This window comes from Phoca vitulina, unplaced genomic scaffold, assembly GCF_004348235.1.
Source record: "Phoca vitulina isolate PV1807 unplaced genomic scaffold, GSC_HSeal_1.0 scaffold17, whole genome shotgun sequence".
Lineage (NCBI taxonomy): Eukaryota > Metazoa > Chordata > Mammalia > Carnivora > Phocidae > Phoca > Phoca vitulina.
Genome location: NW_022589720.1, coordinates 29,394,358 through 29,415,825, shown reverse-complemented (window position 1 = coordinate 29,415,825; position 21,468 = coordinate 29,394,358). Strand labels below are relative to the sequence as shown.

The following is a 21,468-nucleotide window of genomic DNA, read 5'->3' as shown; positions in this document are numbered from 1 at the left end:
GGGATCCGGTAGCAGAAGTGAAGGGCAGTTGGAGGTTGGAGGCGGAGAGCTAGCGGCGCCTGGGACGCCGCCGGGACCGGGGAGTGAGCCGGGGACTTGCAAGGAGGGCGCGGGATGCCCAGGGAACCGGTGGGCTGCAGCCGTCCCGGAGGAGGGCGGTGACGAGTGTGGCGGGGGGCACCGGGACCCGCGGGGATGCCGCGCCCTGGGCGTCCCGGCCTAACGCGCCTCCGCCGACCCTCTCCCCCGCCCGTGCAGGTGCCGCCGCCGGACGGGACTCTAAGATGAAGTTATGGGATGTCGTGGCTGTCTGCCTGGTGCTGCTCCACACCGCGTCCGCCTTCCCGCTGCCCGCCGGTAAGAGGCCTCCCGAGGCGCCCGCCGAAGACCGCTCCCTCGGCCGCCGCCGCGCGCCCTTCGCGCTGAGCCGTGACTGTAAGAACCGTTCCCTCCCCGCGGGGTGGGGGGCCGCCGGCGGACCCCCACGCACCCCTACGCGTCGCCCGCACGCACCCCAAGCCAGCCGGGACGGCGGTGCGGCCTCCCACGCCCGCGCGGAAGCCCACCTCCCAGGCCCTGACGCCCGGTCCGTCTATGACACGTGCTGGTTGCCCAGAGGGTATCAAATTTTTTGCTGTCGGTTTAGCATTCCGGTGAACAGACATTTTCCCCACCACTACCAGCACCGTAGGAAAACACACAGTTGTCCCCTTTTCTCTGCTTCCTATCGTGTGCACGCACTCCCTTGTTTTCGTTCTCCCAAAGCTCTTTATCTGTTTGGGTGTGCCTGGCTGTGCTGAATTCTGAAAACAGTTGCATTTCCATCCTAAACTGCCCTTGCAAGGGAAGAGGCCGAGGTTTTCCAAAACCAAGTCAGAGTCAGAGAAAACACAGAAGGGCCTCGATTTGCAGAACAAGCATCTGGGCAGTGTCAAATCTGTTCAGAAAAGTTCCGGTTCTAGAAAGACTTAAGGGAAAATCGTGCTAGCTAGGACTAGGCAAAAAAGCTGTAGTTTGCTCCGCACTCGACAATACTAACGTTTGGCTAAGATCAAGTGTAATACTAACTTCTAAGAAAAGACCATATAAATAAATAAAAATCTGTGATTTACCTCTCAAAAATGTTTTAGATAGCACTCTATTAGGGCATGTCAACTATGATTTGATATAATGTGCCCTAGGCTCCTCAGAAGTTTATCTGTTGCATAGAGCAGGGTATTTGCACACAAGTTAGAGGTTATTGGGGAAGTATGTAGGTAACAGAGGTAGCACTCGAAAATTTGACACAGCCCCAAAATAAAGCAATAGTGAGCTGTAGCCAGGATGTCACCCTAGCTACTCCCACCTTCCGTTGTCCCTCGAGCTGTTTTGCACTTAAATCAAACTGAAGTCGGATGCACGGCAGAAGCAGTCCTGAAAGTCAGCTGTATGCTAAGAGCCCCCCAAACTTAGTGGCCTTGAGCTGAAAACAGTGCAGGAAATGTGATGTGCTTATTCTATACTTAATTATAACAATAAAAGCATCTTCTTCCAGAAGTCCCAAGAAAGAGGAAAAAGTGCATTTTCTAAGCAATTAAGACTTCAAGAGTGACTTAAAGTTAGAAAAAGAACATGGTTGATGCCTTGGAATTAAAGTAACTGTTCCAAGAGTTTCTGTCAATTAGTTATATAAGCTTATTTTTTTTAAAAATTTCATTTATTTATTTGACAGAGAGAGAGACAGCCAGACAGGGAACACAAGCAGGGAGAGTGGGAGAGGGAGAAGCAGGCTTCCCGCTGAGCAGGGAGCCTGATGTGGGGCTCAATCTCAGGACCCTGGGATCATGACCTGAGCTGAAGGCATACGCTTAACGACAGAGCCACCCAGGCGCCCCTATATAAACTTATTTTTAAAGGCTTTGGTTTCAGCCACGAATTTCCACCTTAGTGTATATAAATGTTTCTCCAATAGAAACTTAAATTTAAAATGCCCCTTAGTGTCACTGTCTTCAGAATAGTACCCATGAGAGCTGAGTAAGTGGCTTTTCATCGACTCAAACAGCCTAGGCCAGAGGAACAGGAACGCAGTGTTAGTACTTCTCTAAGCAGGATGTGCAGGAGAAATATGACTGTGCCTGATTATGAAGCTGATTAATTCATGGAAATTTAATTAGCATATTAGTATCCTATCTACCTAGGCTTATTTAATGCGGGCTCTCGGTTCTGGCTCCACTTTTTTTTTTTTTTTTAAGATTTTATTTATTTATGAGACAGAGAGAGAGCATGAGCAGGGGAGCAGGGTAGGGGCAGAGGGAGAGGGATAAGCAGACTCCCTACTCGGGGAGGAGCCTGACCCGGGGCTTGATCCTGGGATCATGACCTGAGCCGGAGGCACACACTTAACCAACTGAGCCACCCAGGTGCCCCTGGTTCTGGCTCCACTTTCAACTAATTCTGACTTTGGACAACTTACTTACTTACTTTAGAACTCAGTGAACAGTTTATAACCATGCAGTAAGGGGAGGCCTTTCTACTTCAAAACACCAGTGGCTATGAGATTTTGTCCCCTGGCCTTCATGTTCTTGCCCTCACTGTCTTCTGGGAAAAGACTCAGAAGGAGAGACCCCGTTGCTCACTGGATTACCCAGGGATCTTTAATGGAATACTGATGTTGGGCCTCACCCTGAGAGATTCCAATTTAATTGGTTTTGGGTGTGGCTTGGGCATTTGGAGATTTAGATGTCCCCAGGTAACTCTAATGTGCAGTCAAGGTTGAATCATGATTCGATAATACCCCAAGAAAATCTGTGCCCCATGTACGATACAACTAGTGACAAAGCAAGCAAGGTAGCATTAATCCTGCTGATTAGGGCAGGGGAAAGGTGTGCAAAGGACAGGTAGGAGAAGGGAGATTACCTCCCTTTTCCAGAACTGATGCTAAGTCGTCAATGGACAAGATTCCTACTACTCCATTTACATCTGAACCAGCAGAACACACCCAAGTCTGTTTTATCTACCGGAAGACCCAATAGATCCTAGAGGACACTTGAAACAAAAATGTTTCCAAAGAGAAACTGAGCGGCATTCTAAGCCAAGTTGACTTCTTTCCAGGTATGTTCAATTCGGTAGCAAGCTGTTCGTGCAGGGAAGGCAGAATAATGACAGTGTGCAGACTTTGAACACTCAACCAGGGTCAGCATGCTCCTATCACGGTGCTGACATTTATATCTTGCACACCATACACTGTGCGACTGGTTAAAGCTTATGGAGAGAAACATTAAGTCACGAGTTGCATTTGAAAATAGTCCCTCTGCTTTTCAAATGCTTGTGACTCAGTGATTGAGCAAAGGCGCTTTCCTCCCACCTTAACCACTCCGTGCCGTTCAAAGGGGGCTAGCCTGCACACCCTCACCCTTGAGGTTTCATGTGTCCTGCTGCTTCCAATGTAAATGAAATGGCCAGAATTCTGTTCCTAGCATTTTCACAGGATGAACTACCCAAATAGAACGCATAACTGGCTCGCTTGCGTGCCTACAGGTTGGCTATAAAGTAAATGGGCTGTGGATGCCTCCCGTGGCAACTGTGAATTTGTCTAAACCCCAGGACTTGTGGTTTTCCCTTTGGGGCATCCAAGGGCATCCTTTTCCCTTTAGCTATCTTTGTTCTTTTATTTTGCTTTTTATCAGTATCTTCTCCAAAGGGTGATTAGAGCAGGCGGGAGGAATCTAGAAGGTGAAATTAGCAGATGTCATAGCAGTGTAGAACTGACAGTTAACCCCTTCCGCTTCTCATGGTAAAGCAGCTTGTCCAGAGGGCGAGAACTACACTGTGGAGGGAGGCAGGTCGGCTGAAACTGGGACCAGAGTTTCCCAAACCACTGAGGCACAGAGCAGAGCATTTGGTTTTGCTACGTAGGGGAAAACACTTTGTATGGGAGGAAGGTCTTCAACTAGCCACTAAAACCCTGTTGCACAAGGTTGTCTGAATTTATTAAAGGTTGGTTCATCGTAGTCATATGTCAGATCTCGGCCGTGGATGACAGCTCTAAATGTGTTTCACAAGCAAAAGCGTAAAGTGCATGTGGTTTTAAAATTTGCAATCTAAAAGCATGTATTCATTCAACAAACAGTTCAGGTGTGCCTACGTGGGCCAGGCACTGTCCTTGGTGCTGGGAAATCCTTGGTACACAAAATAGGCAAAAGTCTCTGCACGGAACACACCCTTTAGCAGACGTCCAGTGTGGTACAATTCAGTAGCGCTGGAAACCAGAACTAATCATGAACAGCCTTGGGCTAGGAAGGCGGACTTTTTGTGTGACCAGAGGCCAACTGGAAGAAAGACTGAGCCTTGTTAAATTATAATTACAGGCAATACACAACTTATTGTAATACGATGGGACTATATTTCCCCAGTTTGGTATAAAGTCACGAAATTTCCTATGGAAACAATCTTTTATAAATCAAGCTATCCAGTTCCCAGGCTGGCTCACGACAAATCTTGGTGTAAACCATAATATAACTGAAATATAATTCACAGTATTATTAGGTTAGAGCCTCTTCCTGGGGTGCCAGGCCCCACAAGTTGCAGAAAGAGGGCACAGAGCAAGAAATCAGGGAGTCCCGACAAGCAAGAGTTCCAGTTCACACTGTCGGATCAGACTAGGGTTTGGATCCCAGCCTTGGCCCACAACCAGCTGTTACTTCATCTCTCAAACCTCAGTTTCCTCGTGCGGAAAAGCGGGACGCTATTACAACTGTCTCCTGGGGTGGCTCTGGGGTTAAATAAGATAATGCTTCGTAAAGCCCGTGCCCCATAAGTAAATACTGCAGGTGTGAGGGGCCATCTTCCTCCTTGCAATGCCCAATGAGAACCTTTTTCCCACCCTCACCCCTTCACTTCAGCCTCTGCCAAGACGTTACTCTAAATGGTGGGATTTCAAGCAGCACAACGTAGTACGGACAGTGAAAGAAATGCAGGCCTTACAGGGAGGCTATTTTGGGCCCCCAAGTCTGTCATTTGGTCAGCACTTGGTCAGGCCAGCCTTGCCTGGGATTCTGCTCCCCGGTTTAGGCCCCCTGGCTCTTCCCAAGTTCCACAGCTCCTTCCCTTCCCCATTTTCTTGAGCCCACGGAGTTCCTGTGGAATTTTTCCCACCAGCTTCCCATGCACACATTAGGGAGACCCTCTTTCCCCACTGGGGAGAAGGGAGCTAAAGCAGGCAGACCCTTCTGTGTAAGTGATAAGGGGGGTGCAGTTTGGAGGCTACCTGTATTGAGTATTTTTGTTTTAAGTGATCCCTGCTGCATATTTAAGATGCTTAATTTAATTTGAGATGTTTCAGAAACCCAGCAAAACACTTCAGTGAACTTTAGTAAATGTTCAGCCCATTATTAATCAACAAAGGAAGCTTCTAGAAGCTGGTTCAATATTAAGCTTTCCAATCTAATGTTATGGGATATAGAATTTGGAATAAATAAGCACCATCTACCTATTGCATCTTCTTACTTTACTGACTATATGAATGAGCAGTACTATAATAAAGTAACTATGTAAGCTTTTGGAAAGGGCCTCTGCCCTTTGGGATGAAGCTCTTAAAATCAATAAATTTCATGTCAGGCCCTTTCAGGAGGCATGGATTCCTCACTTGAGATCTGAGACCAACCTCTCACTCTGGCCCCAGTGTGGAGACCGATATCAAACTGTTGCTGTTTAGAGAAATCTATTTCAGGCTTAATTTGGATTGGCTGATTTTAGGACCTTCGGCTGATCTGACAGCTTAAGAATTATGCTTAAAAGATTCTACTTTCACTGATATAAAAATAAAAGCTATCTGGCCTCCCCCCCCCCACCAACATCCCTTTCATCTTTGTTCATGTAGCATTTAATGGTCCATAGCACCTTCATTCAATTAAAACACTTATTCTTTAATTAATCACTTGAGCTCAATCAAGAAGCAAGTGTTAAATATCTTTCACGTGCTAGGTGCTGTGTGGCATCAGACAGACAAAATTGTGAACTAAACAGCTTATGGTCTAGTTGTAAACTATGGAGAGGCAGATGGGCGGGTGGGCAGATTGTCAGACAGACAGATATGTCTACCAAGGGGCTTATATTAGCTGAGGTCATGGTAAGAATTCCTAGCAATGAGGTCACTGGGATTTGGAGATCATAGCAGGAAAGGATTCAGGGAAGAGCGAGGATTTGAGCTGGTACTTGAAAGATGGGTATTAGGAAGGGAAGGGAATGGGGAAAAGGCACATTCCAGACTAGGGAGAAGCCTGAGCAAATTTATGACCATGATATGGGGAAGGGGCAGGTGGTGAATCCCAGGAGGAGGCCAGACCGGTCACCAAGTGCTGAGAACAGGTGGCGGGAAGTGGTATGAAATTTAGGAGATCTCCATAGGTGATACCTAGATGATGAGATGCTATAAAATCCGGGACAAGGAGGGGTTTGTTTTTGATGGCAGCAGAGCTCCACGGGAGAATCTCGAGCCGGCAGGTGGCTGTGGGTGGGATCCTGCTGCAAAGCGGTCTCGCCGCAGAAGTTACTCAGGGACACAGGCTGCTCGGGAGTGGAGTCCGTAGCATTAGGCATATTTTTCACTTTGAGGTATTGTGCCCTCATTTTTAAAAAGTTTCTAGGCATAGGCACAGTTGAATCAACCTATTAATCCTCCAGGAAGTGAATAACTACAAATAAAAACTGAATATTCAAATTAGTGTCGTAGCCCCCTTGGCTATCCACACGGTTGACCCAGTTTTTAACGAATAAGTTTTGTATCTTGTCCAAAAATTGAACAAGTTTGAGCTCTACTAGTACTACTTGTATCCCCATTTTACAGATACTACTTGTATCCCCATTTTACAGATGAAGAAATGGGACCTAGAGAATTGTTCAAGGTCACGAATGTAGTAAGTGGTGAAACCAGAGTTCAGACCTCGGACTTCTGGCCTCAAAGCCAGTATTTCTTGGCTTTACATAGACTGTGCTCCCATATTAGTAGATTAAGAAAACACAAACATTGGCTTGCTAAAAATACAGTCACTAACCCTGAAGCACAGATTTTCAAGAAAATCAAAAGAGCAAGCTAATAGGAATAGGGAATATTAAATTTTTAAAAAAAAAGATTTTATTTATTTATTTGACAGAGAGAGAGAGAGAGCACAAGCAGGGGGAGCGGCGGGCAGAGGGAGAGGGAGAAGCAGGCTCCCTGCTCAGCAGGGAGCCCGATGTGGGGCTCGATCCCAGGACCCTGGGATCATGACCTGAGCTTAAGGCAGACGCTGACCAACTGAGCCACCCAGGTGCCCCTAAGGCCTTTTTTCATTTCCATTTGGGTGGCAGTGGGCCTAGTCTCCTATTATTAGTGGCTCCTTTGAAGCCCAGATCAGAAGCTTTTAAGGAGGGGAACGTGAATTTCTGTACCGATTACCACCGATGCCTGTTGCAGTGGGAGGAGGCTTCCTAACATTTGGGGACAAGGTGAGGTCTGCTCATACGTTTGGTAGGCTGACAGCATTTGGGAGACCTTCTGGGAGGTACTTGTGCTCAGATCACTCGTGTTCAGCCCCAGGAAAGGGGACATTGACGTAGGAAACCCAGGGTGATTGCACACGGGCCAGAGTGACCCCCCGGTGGGAACAGGAGTGGGCTCGCCCAGGCAGAGCTGGGCTCACCATTGGGAATCTACCAGTTAGCTCAGGAGAAGGCAAACCCACTTTTTGCATGACTTTAATAAGGTAATGGAGGTGGAAAGTCATGGTTTTAAAAGTCTTCAAAGTTTTTTGTTTGTGAACCTGCCGAAAGAATGTTGAAAAACTTCTCATTGCACACTTCTAAGACGATACCTAAAATGTTTGAATCACAAGTTGCATAGTCAGTCGTACCAGATGTAATTTCCAGACCATTGGGGAACTGTATGTGTGCTTCACATATATTTTTGGTGAAATCTTGGAGCTGCAAATTTAGCTTATTCAGTTCAGGGGAAACTATCAAACTAATCAGCGCAGATAAATTGACTTTTTGGTCAGAAAAGATCTGACTTCATTTCCAGTTCAAAGACACTTGTTAATACACATCCATGACAACCATCATACTTCCGGATCCTAATTACATGATGAATAGATGGATGGGTAGATGGACAGGCAGACAGATAAAGCACAGAACCTTGCCGTTGAGTGTCCAGCCAGAATGAAACATGGAACCACCCACTTCAGTATATCTTGGTTCATTCATGTGGGACTTCATAGTACATAGTTCATAGTACAAAAAACACCCATGTATCCTTCACCAAGACTGACCTCGTGTTAGCATTTTGCTTCATTTTTTTTCCCCTGAACCACTTGAGAATTAGTTGCAAACATAACATCAAATACTTCGGCATGTACCTTCTAAGAACAAGGATATTACCTTATACAACCACAGTTCAATTATCAGTCTCAGGAAGTTTAACAATACTGTTATCCAATAGATAATCCATGTTCAGATTTTCCCAACTGTGGCAATCATGTCCTATTTTATAGGGTTTTTTTCCTTAATCAAGAATTGCAAATTGTATTTGATGATCATGTTTCTTTTTTTTTTTAAGGATTTTATTTATTTATTTGAGAGAGACCGAGAGAGATAGTGAGAGAGAGCAGAAGCAGGGAGGAGAGGGAGAAGCAGGCTTCCCGCTGAGCAGGGAGCCCAACACGGGGCTCGATCCCAGGACCCCGGGATCATGACCTGAGCCGAAGGCAGATGCTGAGCCGACTGAGCCGCCCAGGAGCCCCATTGATCATGTTTCTTTATTTTCCTTGAGAATAGCTGCCAAGCCTTTTCTTCCCATGACATTGACAGTTGTCAAAGTTCAGGAGGTTTTGCCTGCTGTTTTGCAGACTGCCCTTCAATTTGGATTTGTGCGACTGCTTCCATTTATGAGATTCAGGTAAACATCCTCAGAATAGAAATTCCTGATGACGTGTCCTCACGTCAGGAGCCCCCGACATCAGTTTTCCCCCCGGAGCCATGCGTGCCTGGATTGTCCCAGCGTGGCCCTGCAGGTTTTGCCCCCGGACAGTGCCTCCCAGTAAAATGGGTGAGATGGGCAACAAGCACGCCTTTCTCGTGAGGTGGAAGGCTGAGCATAAGCCAGGAGTTGGGAAAAGGTGCGTTTGCAGGCTGCCCAGTTTCAGGGTGCAGCACGTGTGGAAACCAAGGCTCCTAACCTGCCACAGGCCCTGTAGAAAGTTTTCACATGCCTTCAGCCGGGACACATGGCTCAGTTTGAAGACACCGACCCACACCCATAGCGGACCCAAAAACACCATTCATGGGCTGTGGACTCAGTGGATGTTTGTATGTTAATTTGGGGGCATTTCGAGGGAGCACAGACGAGACAGCAGAAACTCCTAAGACAGGCCTGCTCCTTCTGCCCACAGACCATAGACCGCTGTACCAGGGGCTCCCGGCCCCCTCCTCTGTAGAACACACTAGACTAACAAGGGACCAGGGTCTGCGTCTCCTCTGGGGGACTCTTGCTTTGTCTAGAGCCTGCAGAGTTGACCACCACACTGCTGCCCCCGTGTAGATGTCCCTGAAGAATGATCACAGACAACCATATCGACTGAGCTGAAAACTTGCTTCCACTGTGGTAAACGTGTGACTATCCCCATTTTAAGGGGCTATTGGGACTTCACAGGGTTAAGCAACTCAGCAGCCTCTGGACCAAGGGCAACCTGAGTCCAGCACTCACTCTGTTTTGTTTTGTTTTTAATTCAATTAGTCCACATATAGTACATCATTAGTTTCAGATGTAGTGTTCAATAATTTATCAATTGTGCATAACGCCCAGTGCTCATCACATCACGCAGCACGGACGCTTGTGATCACACCACCAGGTCACTTCCTCCCCACCCAAGACACTCCTACAAAACTCTTCTAGCTATGTCAGAAAGTCAGGAAGGGAAAAGTCAGGCGTTGGGATTTTGTAAGTGCAATCATTTTTGAATGGTCTGTATAGCTGATTCCACGAAGAGTCTTTGAGATGCCAGTAAATTCGTTCCCGGAGGCGGGGGGCGGGGGGGGAATGTTGCGTAGCAAGTCCCTCCTCACATTTGACCACAGGAAGCTGGTTCAAATGATAGAGAACACCTTTCTTTCACCCCCTTTATTTTCCTTTCATCTTCTCTTGGCCCTTCCTCTTCTTGCCCAAGTCCCTCAGACCAGCCACTGCTCGGCGGGCCCCTGGAAGGCCTGAGGGAATGAGAAGGCAGAACCCTGGAGCATTCTGGGGCCTCGGGCCTCGGGCAGGGCTTTGTGGGAGGGAAGAAGCAAAAGTTCCTTTGCTTCCAGGTTCCTTTGGAGTTTCCCCTCAAAACCCACCTGCCTCTGATAACACCGCAAGGGATTCTTTTCCCAAGTGGCTTTTTGTGCTTAATTTTACGGGGTAACTATCTCATCCTTCCCGTAAGGTTTTCATAAAGGCATCAGCTGAGCTCATGGTGCGTGCTCGTTAGCATGGGCCCTTTACGGCTGACCGTGGAGTGCTTTTAGCTCACACCAGGTGTTCGTGGATTAGTTAACAAATGGACACCCTGTGGGGTGTGTTTGGGACTTAAAAGCAGGAGGATGGACATTTTCCCTCCAGGGGAGCCGTGCCGTATTACCGTAAAATTATTAACATAACTATAATGAAAGCCGGGACCACATAGGTGGAAATCAGAGCCAGGCAATCAGAAGCTGATGGCAAAATGAATATACTGTCTGTCTCTTCCTCAGTGAGGTTTTGGGGCTGTTTGTCTTCCTGGAATAATTTCCATTACACTCATGACAGGTTTTCTTAGTTAAGTTGTAGGATAAAAATTCAAGATAGTATAACTAATACTCGTGTGCGATGTTGGTCAAAGTAGGTGGAGATGGTAAATAAAATGGCATTTTGATGAGCAAAGTGGCTTTTGAAAGTATACCCAAGGCTCCTTTTTCTATATTCTGAAATGGTGTGCATCCTGGTTGGTCTTTTTCTTCTGCCTTGAGAGGATCCAGAAATGCGTTTTTTAAACAACAAAACACTGGTGTTTTTACGACGCAAATACTTGTCAAATAAACCCATGTCATGCCTTACTGTCAACAAACCACGGGTCATGAGAACGTGCTGCTGGCTCCGGCAGTGGTCACAATGACTTAGTAAATCGCCTCAACTGGTGATTACTCTTAGGGAAATAGATGCCACAGACCCCTCTTGAAGTTAACCCAAGAGACCCAGTGACTAGGCCGGTCTAACACTGGGTGACTAGTCTGTCTAAAATAGGAACGCGAGGATGATCGTTACATAATGTGACACACACATCCGCATTCTGGTGCTTAGTGACCTACAGGCTTTTTATTTTTAATTAATTCAAATCAGTGGCAAAATTAACACATAAGTAGTAGCAGATGAAAAAACTCTAGAATTTTTCAGAGAACTGGAACCTTCTCGTGGAGTAACACCACACATTTCAGAGGTCGCTGAAGGTCAAATAAGAACAAGAGTCAGCAGCTTGCAAGGCGGGCTGGATCCGTGATCCATTTGGTAGCAGTCGCAGTGGGTGATTCTAGCCTTGGATTCATAAGCCGGGTATGACCCAAACATGCTTGAAGCAGCGAAAAGAAATGGATAAAATAGAGATTTTTAAGAAAATAGCAGGTTTAGCGTTCGACTTCCGGGTGATGGAGATGGAAGGCTGACAGCGTGTTGGTGTAATATGTCCTCTCAGAGGCCATGGGCTCCATCCCTTCCTTTACAGATGGAGACTGAGGTGTAAGGATGCCTCCCCCTAGGACCCCCTAGAACCTAGGGTGTTTTGAGACTCAGCACCCTTTCTACACATCTTTTCACCTCTCCTGCATAGGGCAGAGGAAGATGATGAGTTGGGAGACACTCCGTGGTGATTATTTCAAATGTAACCAACGCACTGAGCCAAGAGGTAAACTGAAAAGGTCGAGAACTGCTAGACCCTAAAATACCTCCCGTGGGGTTTCACGGGGCCCTGAGCAGAATGCTGCCAGGACATCAGCCAGAGGCGGCCTCTCCCTGACAGAGGTCACTGAAAATGAATGTTTTCAGCACTCCCCCCCCCCCCCCCCCAGGACGGAGGCTGTCTGCTTCTTAGGGTATTAGCACTGGGGAGGGCCCCAGAGAAGGTCCAGCCAACCTCAGTAGCACTAAGTAACTAGCCCAAGGTCATGAGACTGGTCAGGGACTGACCCCAGACTGGAATTCAAGGCTGTGTTCTCTCCAGCTCTGCAGCGAGAGCCTCATCATTTGGTGCCAGAGTGAGTTTGAGGAGCTTCCGGAGATGCGGCCTCTCTGTCGGAATCTGCCACCGCCCTTGGCTGCTGGTTTTCCGGTTTTAACTGGGAAAGTGCCAGATCTGCCTTAGAGTGATATGCAAGACCCAGGGCGTGGGAGGTGCCCCTGAACAGCCTGGCTTTTCCCTTTCCAGAGACAACTTACTGTATTCTGTGGCCCGAGGCAGCCTGCTTTTAGAATCTACTTCACGTAACTCAGTTCACGCTGAATTTTCCAACAGAAAGTGTATTTCTCACGGGATTTGGTAACTGTGTACAGGTGAAATCAGCATATCTTGAACTTGTTCCTGAGTAAATTACCACACACCTCGGGCTTAAAAAGCTGCCTAGTAGTAAGCTTTTTTTTTTTTTTTTTTGGTACTTAAAAACAAATAGGTGGCATGGAGGCCTAGAATAAGTTTGAACTTTAAAACTAAACCAACAGATAATGAATCATTGAACACTACATCAAAAACTAATGATGTACTATATGCTGGCTAATTGAACATAATAATAAAAATAATTAATTAATTTAAAGAAACTTTTCAACATAAAAAAACGAAACCAACAGAGTCCACATTTATGAGTCACGTGGCCTTTCTTTTCATCTCCTCTGAGCCTCAGTTTCCCCATCTGTGAAGTCCAGATAATATGCAGTCCCTACACTAACCTTGCAGGGATGTTGTGGGGCTTAAAGTTGATGCTGTAGGAAAGGAGGTATCCATCCCCCCTTTATATCGGTAATATTTTATGAGCATCAAGGAAGCTGTTATTTTAAACATAGAATGATTCAGTTTTGTAATATGAGGAATTTTAAAGTTTTTTAATACTTACAATATTTCAGTATTTCAGTATTAGTGAAGAAAAATCATGTTTGTATCTTACTGAAAAGTAAAAATAACGTATTCCAAAGAATGACATGAGTCGGGAATTTTCTTGAGAAGCTCTAACAATCATCAGGCTGATTCTCATGTAAACATGTATGTGCGCATGTGTATGCACACACGTATGTACGTATACATGTGTGTGGGTAGATGGATAGAACTTGTGTTCTGCATATGCATACTTGGTCTACAGAGCAGTCTGTACTTTCCCCGGGGTACAGGCAGGTAAAGAATATCAGGTTCAGTAGTTCCCCAGGCCTCCTGTCTGTGAACAGCCTTCTCAGGGAGGCTCTACCTGTGAGGACAGGCTGCCCAGCTCCTCAGCAGCCTGCGGCATAGCCTTCCATGGCCTTACCCCGCCCCCCTCCCCAGGGTGTAGCCCACCCTGGGTGGGGCATTATTTGGAGTAAGGCCATCTGGGTCCAGATGCACCTCTCACCTGCGCGGCCTTGGCTTGCGCAGTTGCTCACCCCATGGACCTCCGTGTATTAACCCTTGCCCTTCACCCCAGTACATAGCAGCTGGATGCTTTCCAGTGGGGTACAGAGGCTACTGTTCCCCAGAGCAAGAAATAGTCGGGCCTTTTCTCTGGGGCCCCTGCGTCCTTGAGGCTGACTCTGGCCTGGAAGACAGTTCCTCTAAGAGGGGCTACTGTGGGTACTAGGATCCAGCCCCCCCTTTTTTTTCTGGAACTCTCAGAGCCTCAGAGACCTTCCCTCTGTCCTCAGAGCCCACTTGCACTCTGGGGTGGACTCTCCTTGTGCTGCCTCCCTTTGGGGTCCTTGGGTTGAAGACAGGCTGAAGGCTGGCTTAGCCCCCCAGCCTGGCTGGGGCAAGGAGGGGGACACCCTAATACCACTCCTTTGATTAAAATAGAGTTAAACTCTACTGTTCTTAAGAGAAATCTAACATTTAGGAGACTGTTTTGTGCATGGAATGGTTTGAATTATGTACTTTTTCCTTAGGCTATTACAAGTACTCTGAGTCCTTACCATTGTTCCTATAAAACTCAGTTACCTTTACAAAATGGTCGATATCCCAGTCCTTTGTTCCTGAGGTGACTTTACTGTCTTTCCCCCATAATCAAGGGAGGCAAGGTCTCTGCTGTGAACGGTTTGTTCCCAGAAATACCCCCCCGTACAAGGTTTCATTTGCTGGAATAGCACTGTTTATACAAAGGACACATCAAAGTTAAAATATCTTAAAGAGAATAATGCCAAAATATTTGGTTGCATCCTGAAGGATCACTTGAATGCATTTGAACATTTTGATTTTTCAAAAACTTTAGCTTTTAGATGAACATGTTTTTCCAAGACATATCCTCCAAGTGGGTCTGGGAAACGAGCAAGTGTTTGACCTATTTTTTAAAAATGATGCTCCTCTTCTGTGGTTTGCAAGTATTTTACTATCAAAGTTCGTACTCACGAGGGCTGTTTGGATAGCTGACATTCGGCCAAGCCCTTTATAGGGTGAAGAAGAAAGTGATATGCCATTAAGTTTTAATTTAGGGAACTAATCCAAACCCTAACCCCCTTCTCTCCCCTCAGCTCCACAGGCAGCTATGGGTTTGCCAGGGCCCGGGTTCGAGGCCTCTGCAGAATTTCTAAGAACAGGCACAGTGAAGCGAATGGCTGCTCATGGCCCCGAAATGCCTCGTGTTGATAAATTAAGGGAACTCAGGCCTGGAATTAGGAATTTAGTTGGAAGAGACAGGCCTATTTGCTCTGTGGTTTGGAAAATATAATGTTACCCTTTTCTGGTTTCCAAAATTCATATCCATGTAAAACTTGCAAAATAAATATTTATTTTTTTGCTCTATTTTTCAAGAAGGAGAAGAAAGGAAAAAGGGAAGGGAAAAAAAAGCTTTGGGCTCACTAAGAATCGCCTGGGGCCTAAAACTGGGGCTTCGATAAATATTTCCACATCACCAATAAGGTATGAGGCAGATTTTCCCACAAAAAGGAGAAGTACTTATTAGCTATATCCTTCGGTTTAACATCGAGCATTTATTGACTGCCCCCCAGGTTCCTGGAAGCCTTTTATTTCAGGATTAATAATCTGTTTACCACCTTATCCAAAAGCATAAGTGGTTGGTGCATTCACACTGCTATACTCATCACCCTGAAAAAGCCAACTGGAATTTAAAATAAAGGAACTAAACGTTCTCATAACAAAGTGTAAGTATGTCGCAAACATCATTTAGTACTGCTTAGACTAAAAATTTATTTGCAATTTATCTGAAATTCAAATTTAACAAGGTGCTCTGTATTTAATCTGGCAAGCAAAACCAATGGACAGAGCCATGCAGTCAAAATGTCATAAAAAGGAGGGAAAATGGTTTTTGGGAACTTTGAAAGGATCAGGCAATAAATAAGAACATTATATATACGGATTCAAATTGTTATTATAACTCCAGTAATATAAAAGTATGTAATTTATTGTTGCATAAATTAGAGAGTCTCTAAACCAGTGTAAGTTGAACTTTTACAACTTGAATGTTTTCCCGTGAGTTTATGTTAAAATTTTAGTAATGTTTCATCTTTAGTAAAATTTCTGATTAATCTTCAGTTGATTCTTAATTGATTTTAACTTTCTATGTCCCCAGGTTCTTAAGTTACTGATCTATTCAGGAATTCTTGAATAGAGTGGGGGGGGGGAAATCCCCTCATGTGAGTTCTTTTGTAACACAAAGGGTCTTTTTGGGGAACATGAAGACTTTTTTGGTATTTTGATTAATCACCCCTAATATATCAATTTTAGAAGTTCAGATTTCTATAAAAGACATGGTTTTTTGAAACTGAGCACACCTAATTTCCTCTTCAGAGCTTATTATTGAAAAAAATCACAAATAGCATAAGCAGCTCATTCCTCAAAATAAGCCATTCATTTCTTTAAACAGAGTGATTTAAAGGTTTTTGTGTTTTCAGAAGAAAAGAAAATTTCTTAAGGAAGTCCAGTTAGAAAGTGGTTCCGAGGAAATGACTGACTCCGAGTTCCTCCCACAGCAGTCCTCCCCGAGGGAGCCCCTTCCGAGACCCCGAGGGAGGCAGACACTGAGAGAGAGCTCTTGGCGGCTGCAGGAGGCTGGCGAGATGGGTATTTCGCTCTCAGCTGGAAAATGACGGTGCCACTCGGCACGGCCGCTTCCCCCACGACGTGGGCTGTTGACCTGGAAGCCGCTTATTTCATTATGGTGTGGTCCTCAACCGAAATCCGAGTGTCCCCTTGAAAAATTAAGGACTCCTCCTTCTCCCCTTTTAAAGTGTCCTATTTTATTCAAAAATTATCGAGGGCTTCCAGGGACCAGATCCTATTTTAAGCGCTTGGGATCCATGGGTGAACAAGCGAAGCAAAGGTCCCTGCCTCCTGGAGTTGAGAAGACAGACAGTAAATAAAAAACACAGGAAATCAGTTATGTTTTGGAAGGTTGTATTATGTTGTATGTTGGAAGGTAGTATTATGGTGGAGGGTGGGGAAGCAAGGCAGAGGGGTCTGGATTCGGGCTTGGGAAAGATTGTATTTTAAACGGGGAGGTCAGGGTAGGACTTGGGGGAGGTGACCTTTGAGTGAAGACGTGAAGGGGATGTGGGAGTGAGCCACTGGGTGCTGTGCAGGAACAGTGTTATATGCAGAGAAGGACCAGACAGCACCGAGGCCCTGAGCTCCTGGTTGTGTCTGATCTGTGGTTCTCAACCCAAGATGATTTTGCCCCCGGGGACATTGGGCAATGTCTAGGGAAGGGTCGGGGGGATACTCCTGGCATCTCCTGGTTTGAGGCCAGGGATGCTGCTCAGCATCCTGCAGTGTGGGAGGACAGCCTCCCACGGCAAAGAATGATCCTGCCCCAAATGTCAGTAGGGCTAAGGTTGAGAAACCCCGAGTGTGAGAAGAGGTAAGGAGGCCGGAAAGCTGGAGGAGAGGCAGTAAGGGAGAAGAGAAGTAGAAGAGAAGGCCAGAGGTGACAAAGGCTGGAGGAGAAGGGGTGGCTAGGTCAGGTAGGGCCTTAGGCCAGTGTGGACTTCGGCTGTTACTCCAAGAGAAATGGGGAGCCATTGGAGGGTCTGGAGCGGAGAGGGACATGACCTGCATTAACAGTTTGAAGAGTATCGCTCTGGCTGCTGAGTGGAAAGGAGACTGAAGGAGGGTAAGGCTGGAATGAGGAGGGTCGAGGCTGCTGTGGTAACCCGGACAGAGACCATGGGGCTCAAACCAGGGTGGGAGCAGCTTCGTGACTCCCAGGCAGCAGGACTATGCAATGCCAAATCCCAGATACTGGACAATGAGGCGTTCTGGGGGTTCCACACAATCTGCACTTCCATTACTGTGTATCCTATATTATATATATTCTATGTAATCTAGATAGATAGATCAGTGTCGATCAATAGACCTATCAATTGATTGATCGATTGATTGGTTGATAGAGTTAAGTCGCCTTAGCTGGCTTTTGTTTTACACAACAGGATACCTGACATTTGCTTTAACAATCAGTCCATGACAAAACAATTCGACAGGAGTCAGGCCCAAAATAATCCCTCTCTGCTTTACCACAGTCTTGGCAAAACATGTTCACTCTTGCCAACAACTATTTTGAGGTGTCTTTTTCTGAGCCACATATAACCCTAAACCTGCTAAATTACCTGAAATGGGGATGAGGGGAGCATAAAAGGCCTAGGACCTAATAACAAGGGGTTTGAATGGCTTTCTTCTTTTAGAAATGCATTACATTGTTCAAGCAGTTCCTCACCTCTTACTTGAGCAGCCAAAGCAAATTCTGCAACAGAGCAGAAAACCCCAAGGGATTGGGAATTCTTGCTCTAACCCAAAGGTCTCAAACCTCTGAGAAGCATCGCCTCCTTGTTCCTCCGTGTGATCTCCCTAAAGCACACATGTCTTGTCCTGTGGGCCACCAAAGGCCGTGGGAGTCGTGTGGCCGCCTGCAGCGGAGGCTGGGCCTCTCTCCACAACAGCATCTCCTTCCATTTTTTGCTGATCCATATAAATGTCTTCTTACAGTTTACCATACTTTTTTAAGTCATGCTGTTCCGAGGAAGTGGTCGTCTGTTAGTGAAAAGTGGGCTGTTTTTCAGGGAGTTTTTAAGGAACTTTTAACACATAGATGAAGTCATGAGCTTTTCATTCGTTCTACCAAAATGCTTCTGGCCCCACTCAGCGGCACAGAGGTGTGGAGTCGGGGAGAGATTCCAGGGAAGAGCTCTCGATATTCCAGATGAAAGTAGGAATGTTGGAAGACTTCCCGATCCAAGATAATCCTTTTCTCACCCTCTAACCCAGGGTTTCTCAAAGTCATGTCAGAATTCATTGAAAATGGAGAATCTCTGGCCCCTCCCTGTACCTCCCACTAAGGCTAGGGCCAGGAATCTGCATTTCCATGAGCCTCCCAGCGCCATCTCACTCACACTCACATCTGAGAGCCCCCTGCTCTAGCTCAGATCATCAGCCAAGAAAAAATGGCCTTCAAGGAGCCGCCTGCTCCCAGCAACCACAACACAGACTTATTAAAAATGGCAGATGGTGCTCAAATGAAGGGTGTGCTTCTGAGGACTTGTTCTCTGCAAGGAAGCGTGTCTGTCGCCGGGCACGCTAGTCTCCTCTTTGAATTGGATACTCTCCCTTCTGTAGGGGCATTTTTGCCTCTGTTCCCCGGGGTTTGGGTGGGGAGCGCAGTGGCCAATAGGCTGCTGGTCCCGCTGGGGGTCCTCGCTAGGCTGACTTTGGAGGCACTTTCCTGTAGAAGCCTGCCTGAGACGGTACTTGTGGTCTCATGTGACCTTTTCTGTTTTCTCGTTGAACAGCAAACACGCCAGAGGATTATTCTGATCGGTTTGATGACGTCATGGATTTCATTCAAGCCACCATCCGAAGACTGAGAAGGTCGCCCGAGAAGCAGGTGGCTGTGCCGCCCCGGAGGGAGCGGAATCGCCAGGCCGCGGCCGGCAGCCCGGAGAGTTCCAGGGCCAAAGGGCGGCGAGGCCAGCGGGGCAGAAACCGGGGTTGTGTCTTAACGGCAATACATTTAAACGTCACTGACCTGGGTTTGGGCTACGAAACCAAGGAGGAACTGATTTTTCGGTACTGCAGCGGCTCCTGCGACGCGGCCGAGACAATGTACGACAAGATATTAAAAAACTTATCCAAAACCAGGAGGCTGGTGAGTGACAAAGTAGGGCAGGCTTGCTGCAGACCCATCGCCTACGACGACGACCTGTCGTTCCTGGATGACAACCTGGTTTACCACATTCTAAGGAAGCATTCCGCCAAGAGGTGTGCGTGTATCTGACTCGGGCTCCGGAGACTGCTGTGTATTGCATTCCTACTACGGTGCATAGGAAGGGACCAAGGTTCCCAGGGAATGTTAGCCCCGATCGGAAGATGAGGACCAAGGAGGCGGAGGAGGAGGAAGGAGGAGGAGGAAGGAGGAGGAGGAGGAAGGCAGCTGTTGGGGGAGCCTGGTAGAGGGAGATCCAGCTACAGAGAACTGGACGGGAGAGAAAACAGCCATCTGGACTCTCCCGGCCGGCAGCCGACGTCACCAGAAGCTCAGGGCTGGGGTCCCTGGCTGGGTGTTTCCTGTCATCTGACACAGCCCACCATGGCCGGTCCCGGGCAAAGTTGCGGATGCACTTGAAACCAAACCAGTGTATCTCCTGTGGTTTATTTTCACATGTCTGGAGACACCTGGGAAGCGGTCATCCCGGTGTCGTTCCTTGTCATGACGTTTTACCGTGGAAATCGAGAAAGGTTATTTTTCTGTCACTCAGCGGAGACATACCCCGGAAAGGAGGAAGAAAACGAAACAACACAACGCAACACAAAAAGCAAAGACACGAGATCATTACCCTTGAATTTGAAAGTTGAGGCCTGAGGTTTGCTAAAGCCAGCATGTTTTGCGAACGGTCGGCCGGTGATTGATTTGGAACCTGGTGTGTGGGGTGGGAAGAAGCTGGCTAGGAACCAAAAAGGCTGTCCTCATGACTAAAAACAAACCTGAAGGTATTTCCTTGATGTCCTTGGAAATAGGAAACCAGTCGTTTTCGGCAGCATTCTTGCAGGAGAGCGAGTGGGGAAGGCCCCCAGCCGCCCCGGGGCAGGGGGACCCGCTGGGCCTGTCGGTTTACAGAGAGACAGATGTTACATACCCCCCAGCTCCGTTTATGCATGGTCACCAGTGACCAGAGAAGCTACTCGATGCAATGCATCTGTTTCAGAATACAGAAATATAGAGAAGATATTTATTGAGATTTAAGTTATTGTTATTTATTACCGTTCACTAATGAGTTGCTCTTCTTTTCCCTTATTTATTAAAGTTTCTTTTCAAAGGTGCCAAAGTATATGTGCTCGCAAAATGCAAAGAAAAGTGACAAAGGAAATTTTGATTGGGAACAAGGGTCCATGCTTTTCAAAGTATTAAAAAAAGTTTTTCGCTGGGCAAAAATCACTTACTTTACCTTTTTAAGAAAAGCCCTCCTTAATCTCCCTCCCCCCCCCACCCATTTCGCCTCTTCCCTATTTTAATTTTTGAAAAAAGGAATGCGTCAGAAGGAGCGCTTCTGACAGGCCCCCTTCTCGGGAGCGGCGCGCAAAGACCCGTGCTCGCTGTTCCGCCGCCCAACAGATCCACCACACGCTTCCCTTTCCGTTGCGTGTAAGCTCTTACTCCCGACCACACAGATCTATCTATGCGATGCATAACCGTGTATATGAAAGGGTAAATCCCTTTTAGTAAGTAGTCCTGGATTCAGTGCTGACCTAAAAGTAAGATCAAAATCCTGTCAGCCAGCCGTGGTTCTGTTGTGACTTGTGGAGACTCTTCCTCCATCCTTCCATCCACCCACCGTCTTCTAGAGAAACATGCTCACGCCCAGTGCAGTCAGGGAGCATGTTGCCGGCCTTCCAGAAATGGGATCTACCTGGGTGCCATAAGAGCCCCTTGGCTGTCACCCTGGGACAACAGTCGCTGTCCCTGTCAGAAGAAGGTGGCCCAGAAGGGAGGATGAGGAAGACGTGTCTGGCCTAGCTGCATGCACACACCAAGTCTGCCCACAGAATGCCCTACCTGTACGATGAAAGCCTTTGGGGGGGCAGGGGTGTAGCACGGGAAAACCCAGCTCCTCGCACGAGTCCCAGAGGTGGGTTTGCCTGGCAGCTGACCCAGGCTCAAGGTGCTGGGCCCTATCTTAGAGTTTGTTGCATGTTTCATAAAAGGGATTTTTATCAAGGAAATCATCTATCACTATCCGAGTAGCTAATAGCCCGAAAGTATGACAGATTTAGCAAT

At 46.9% G+C, this 21,468-nt stretch overlaps 1 protein-coding gene across 2 annotated transcripts; it reads left to right on the top strand.

Annotated features, from left to right (window-relative positions):
* The first annotated feature begins 269 nt into the window (after window positions 1-269).
* Window positions 270-19,561, top strand: GDNF (glial cell derived neurotrophic factor). Of its 2 annotated transcripts, none has more exons than XM_032415341.1 (2): window positions 270-357; window positions 18,986-19,561. In XM_032415341.1, the coding sequence occupies exons 1-2, from the start codon at window positions 285-287 to the stop codon at window positions 19,468-19,470; spliced, it is 558 nt and encodes a 185-aa protein (XP_032271232.1). In that variant the 5' UTR covers window positions 270-284; the 3' UTR covers window positions 19,471-19,561. The 2 variants fall into 2 exon arrangements, with proteins under 2 accessions (XP_032271232.1, XP_032271231.1); XM_032415340.1 differs by having other exon boundaries at window positions 270-435.
* The last annotated feature ends 1,907 nt before the right edge of the window (window positions 19,562-21,468 follow it).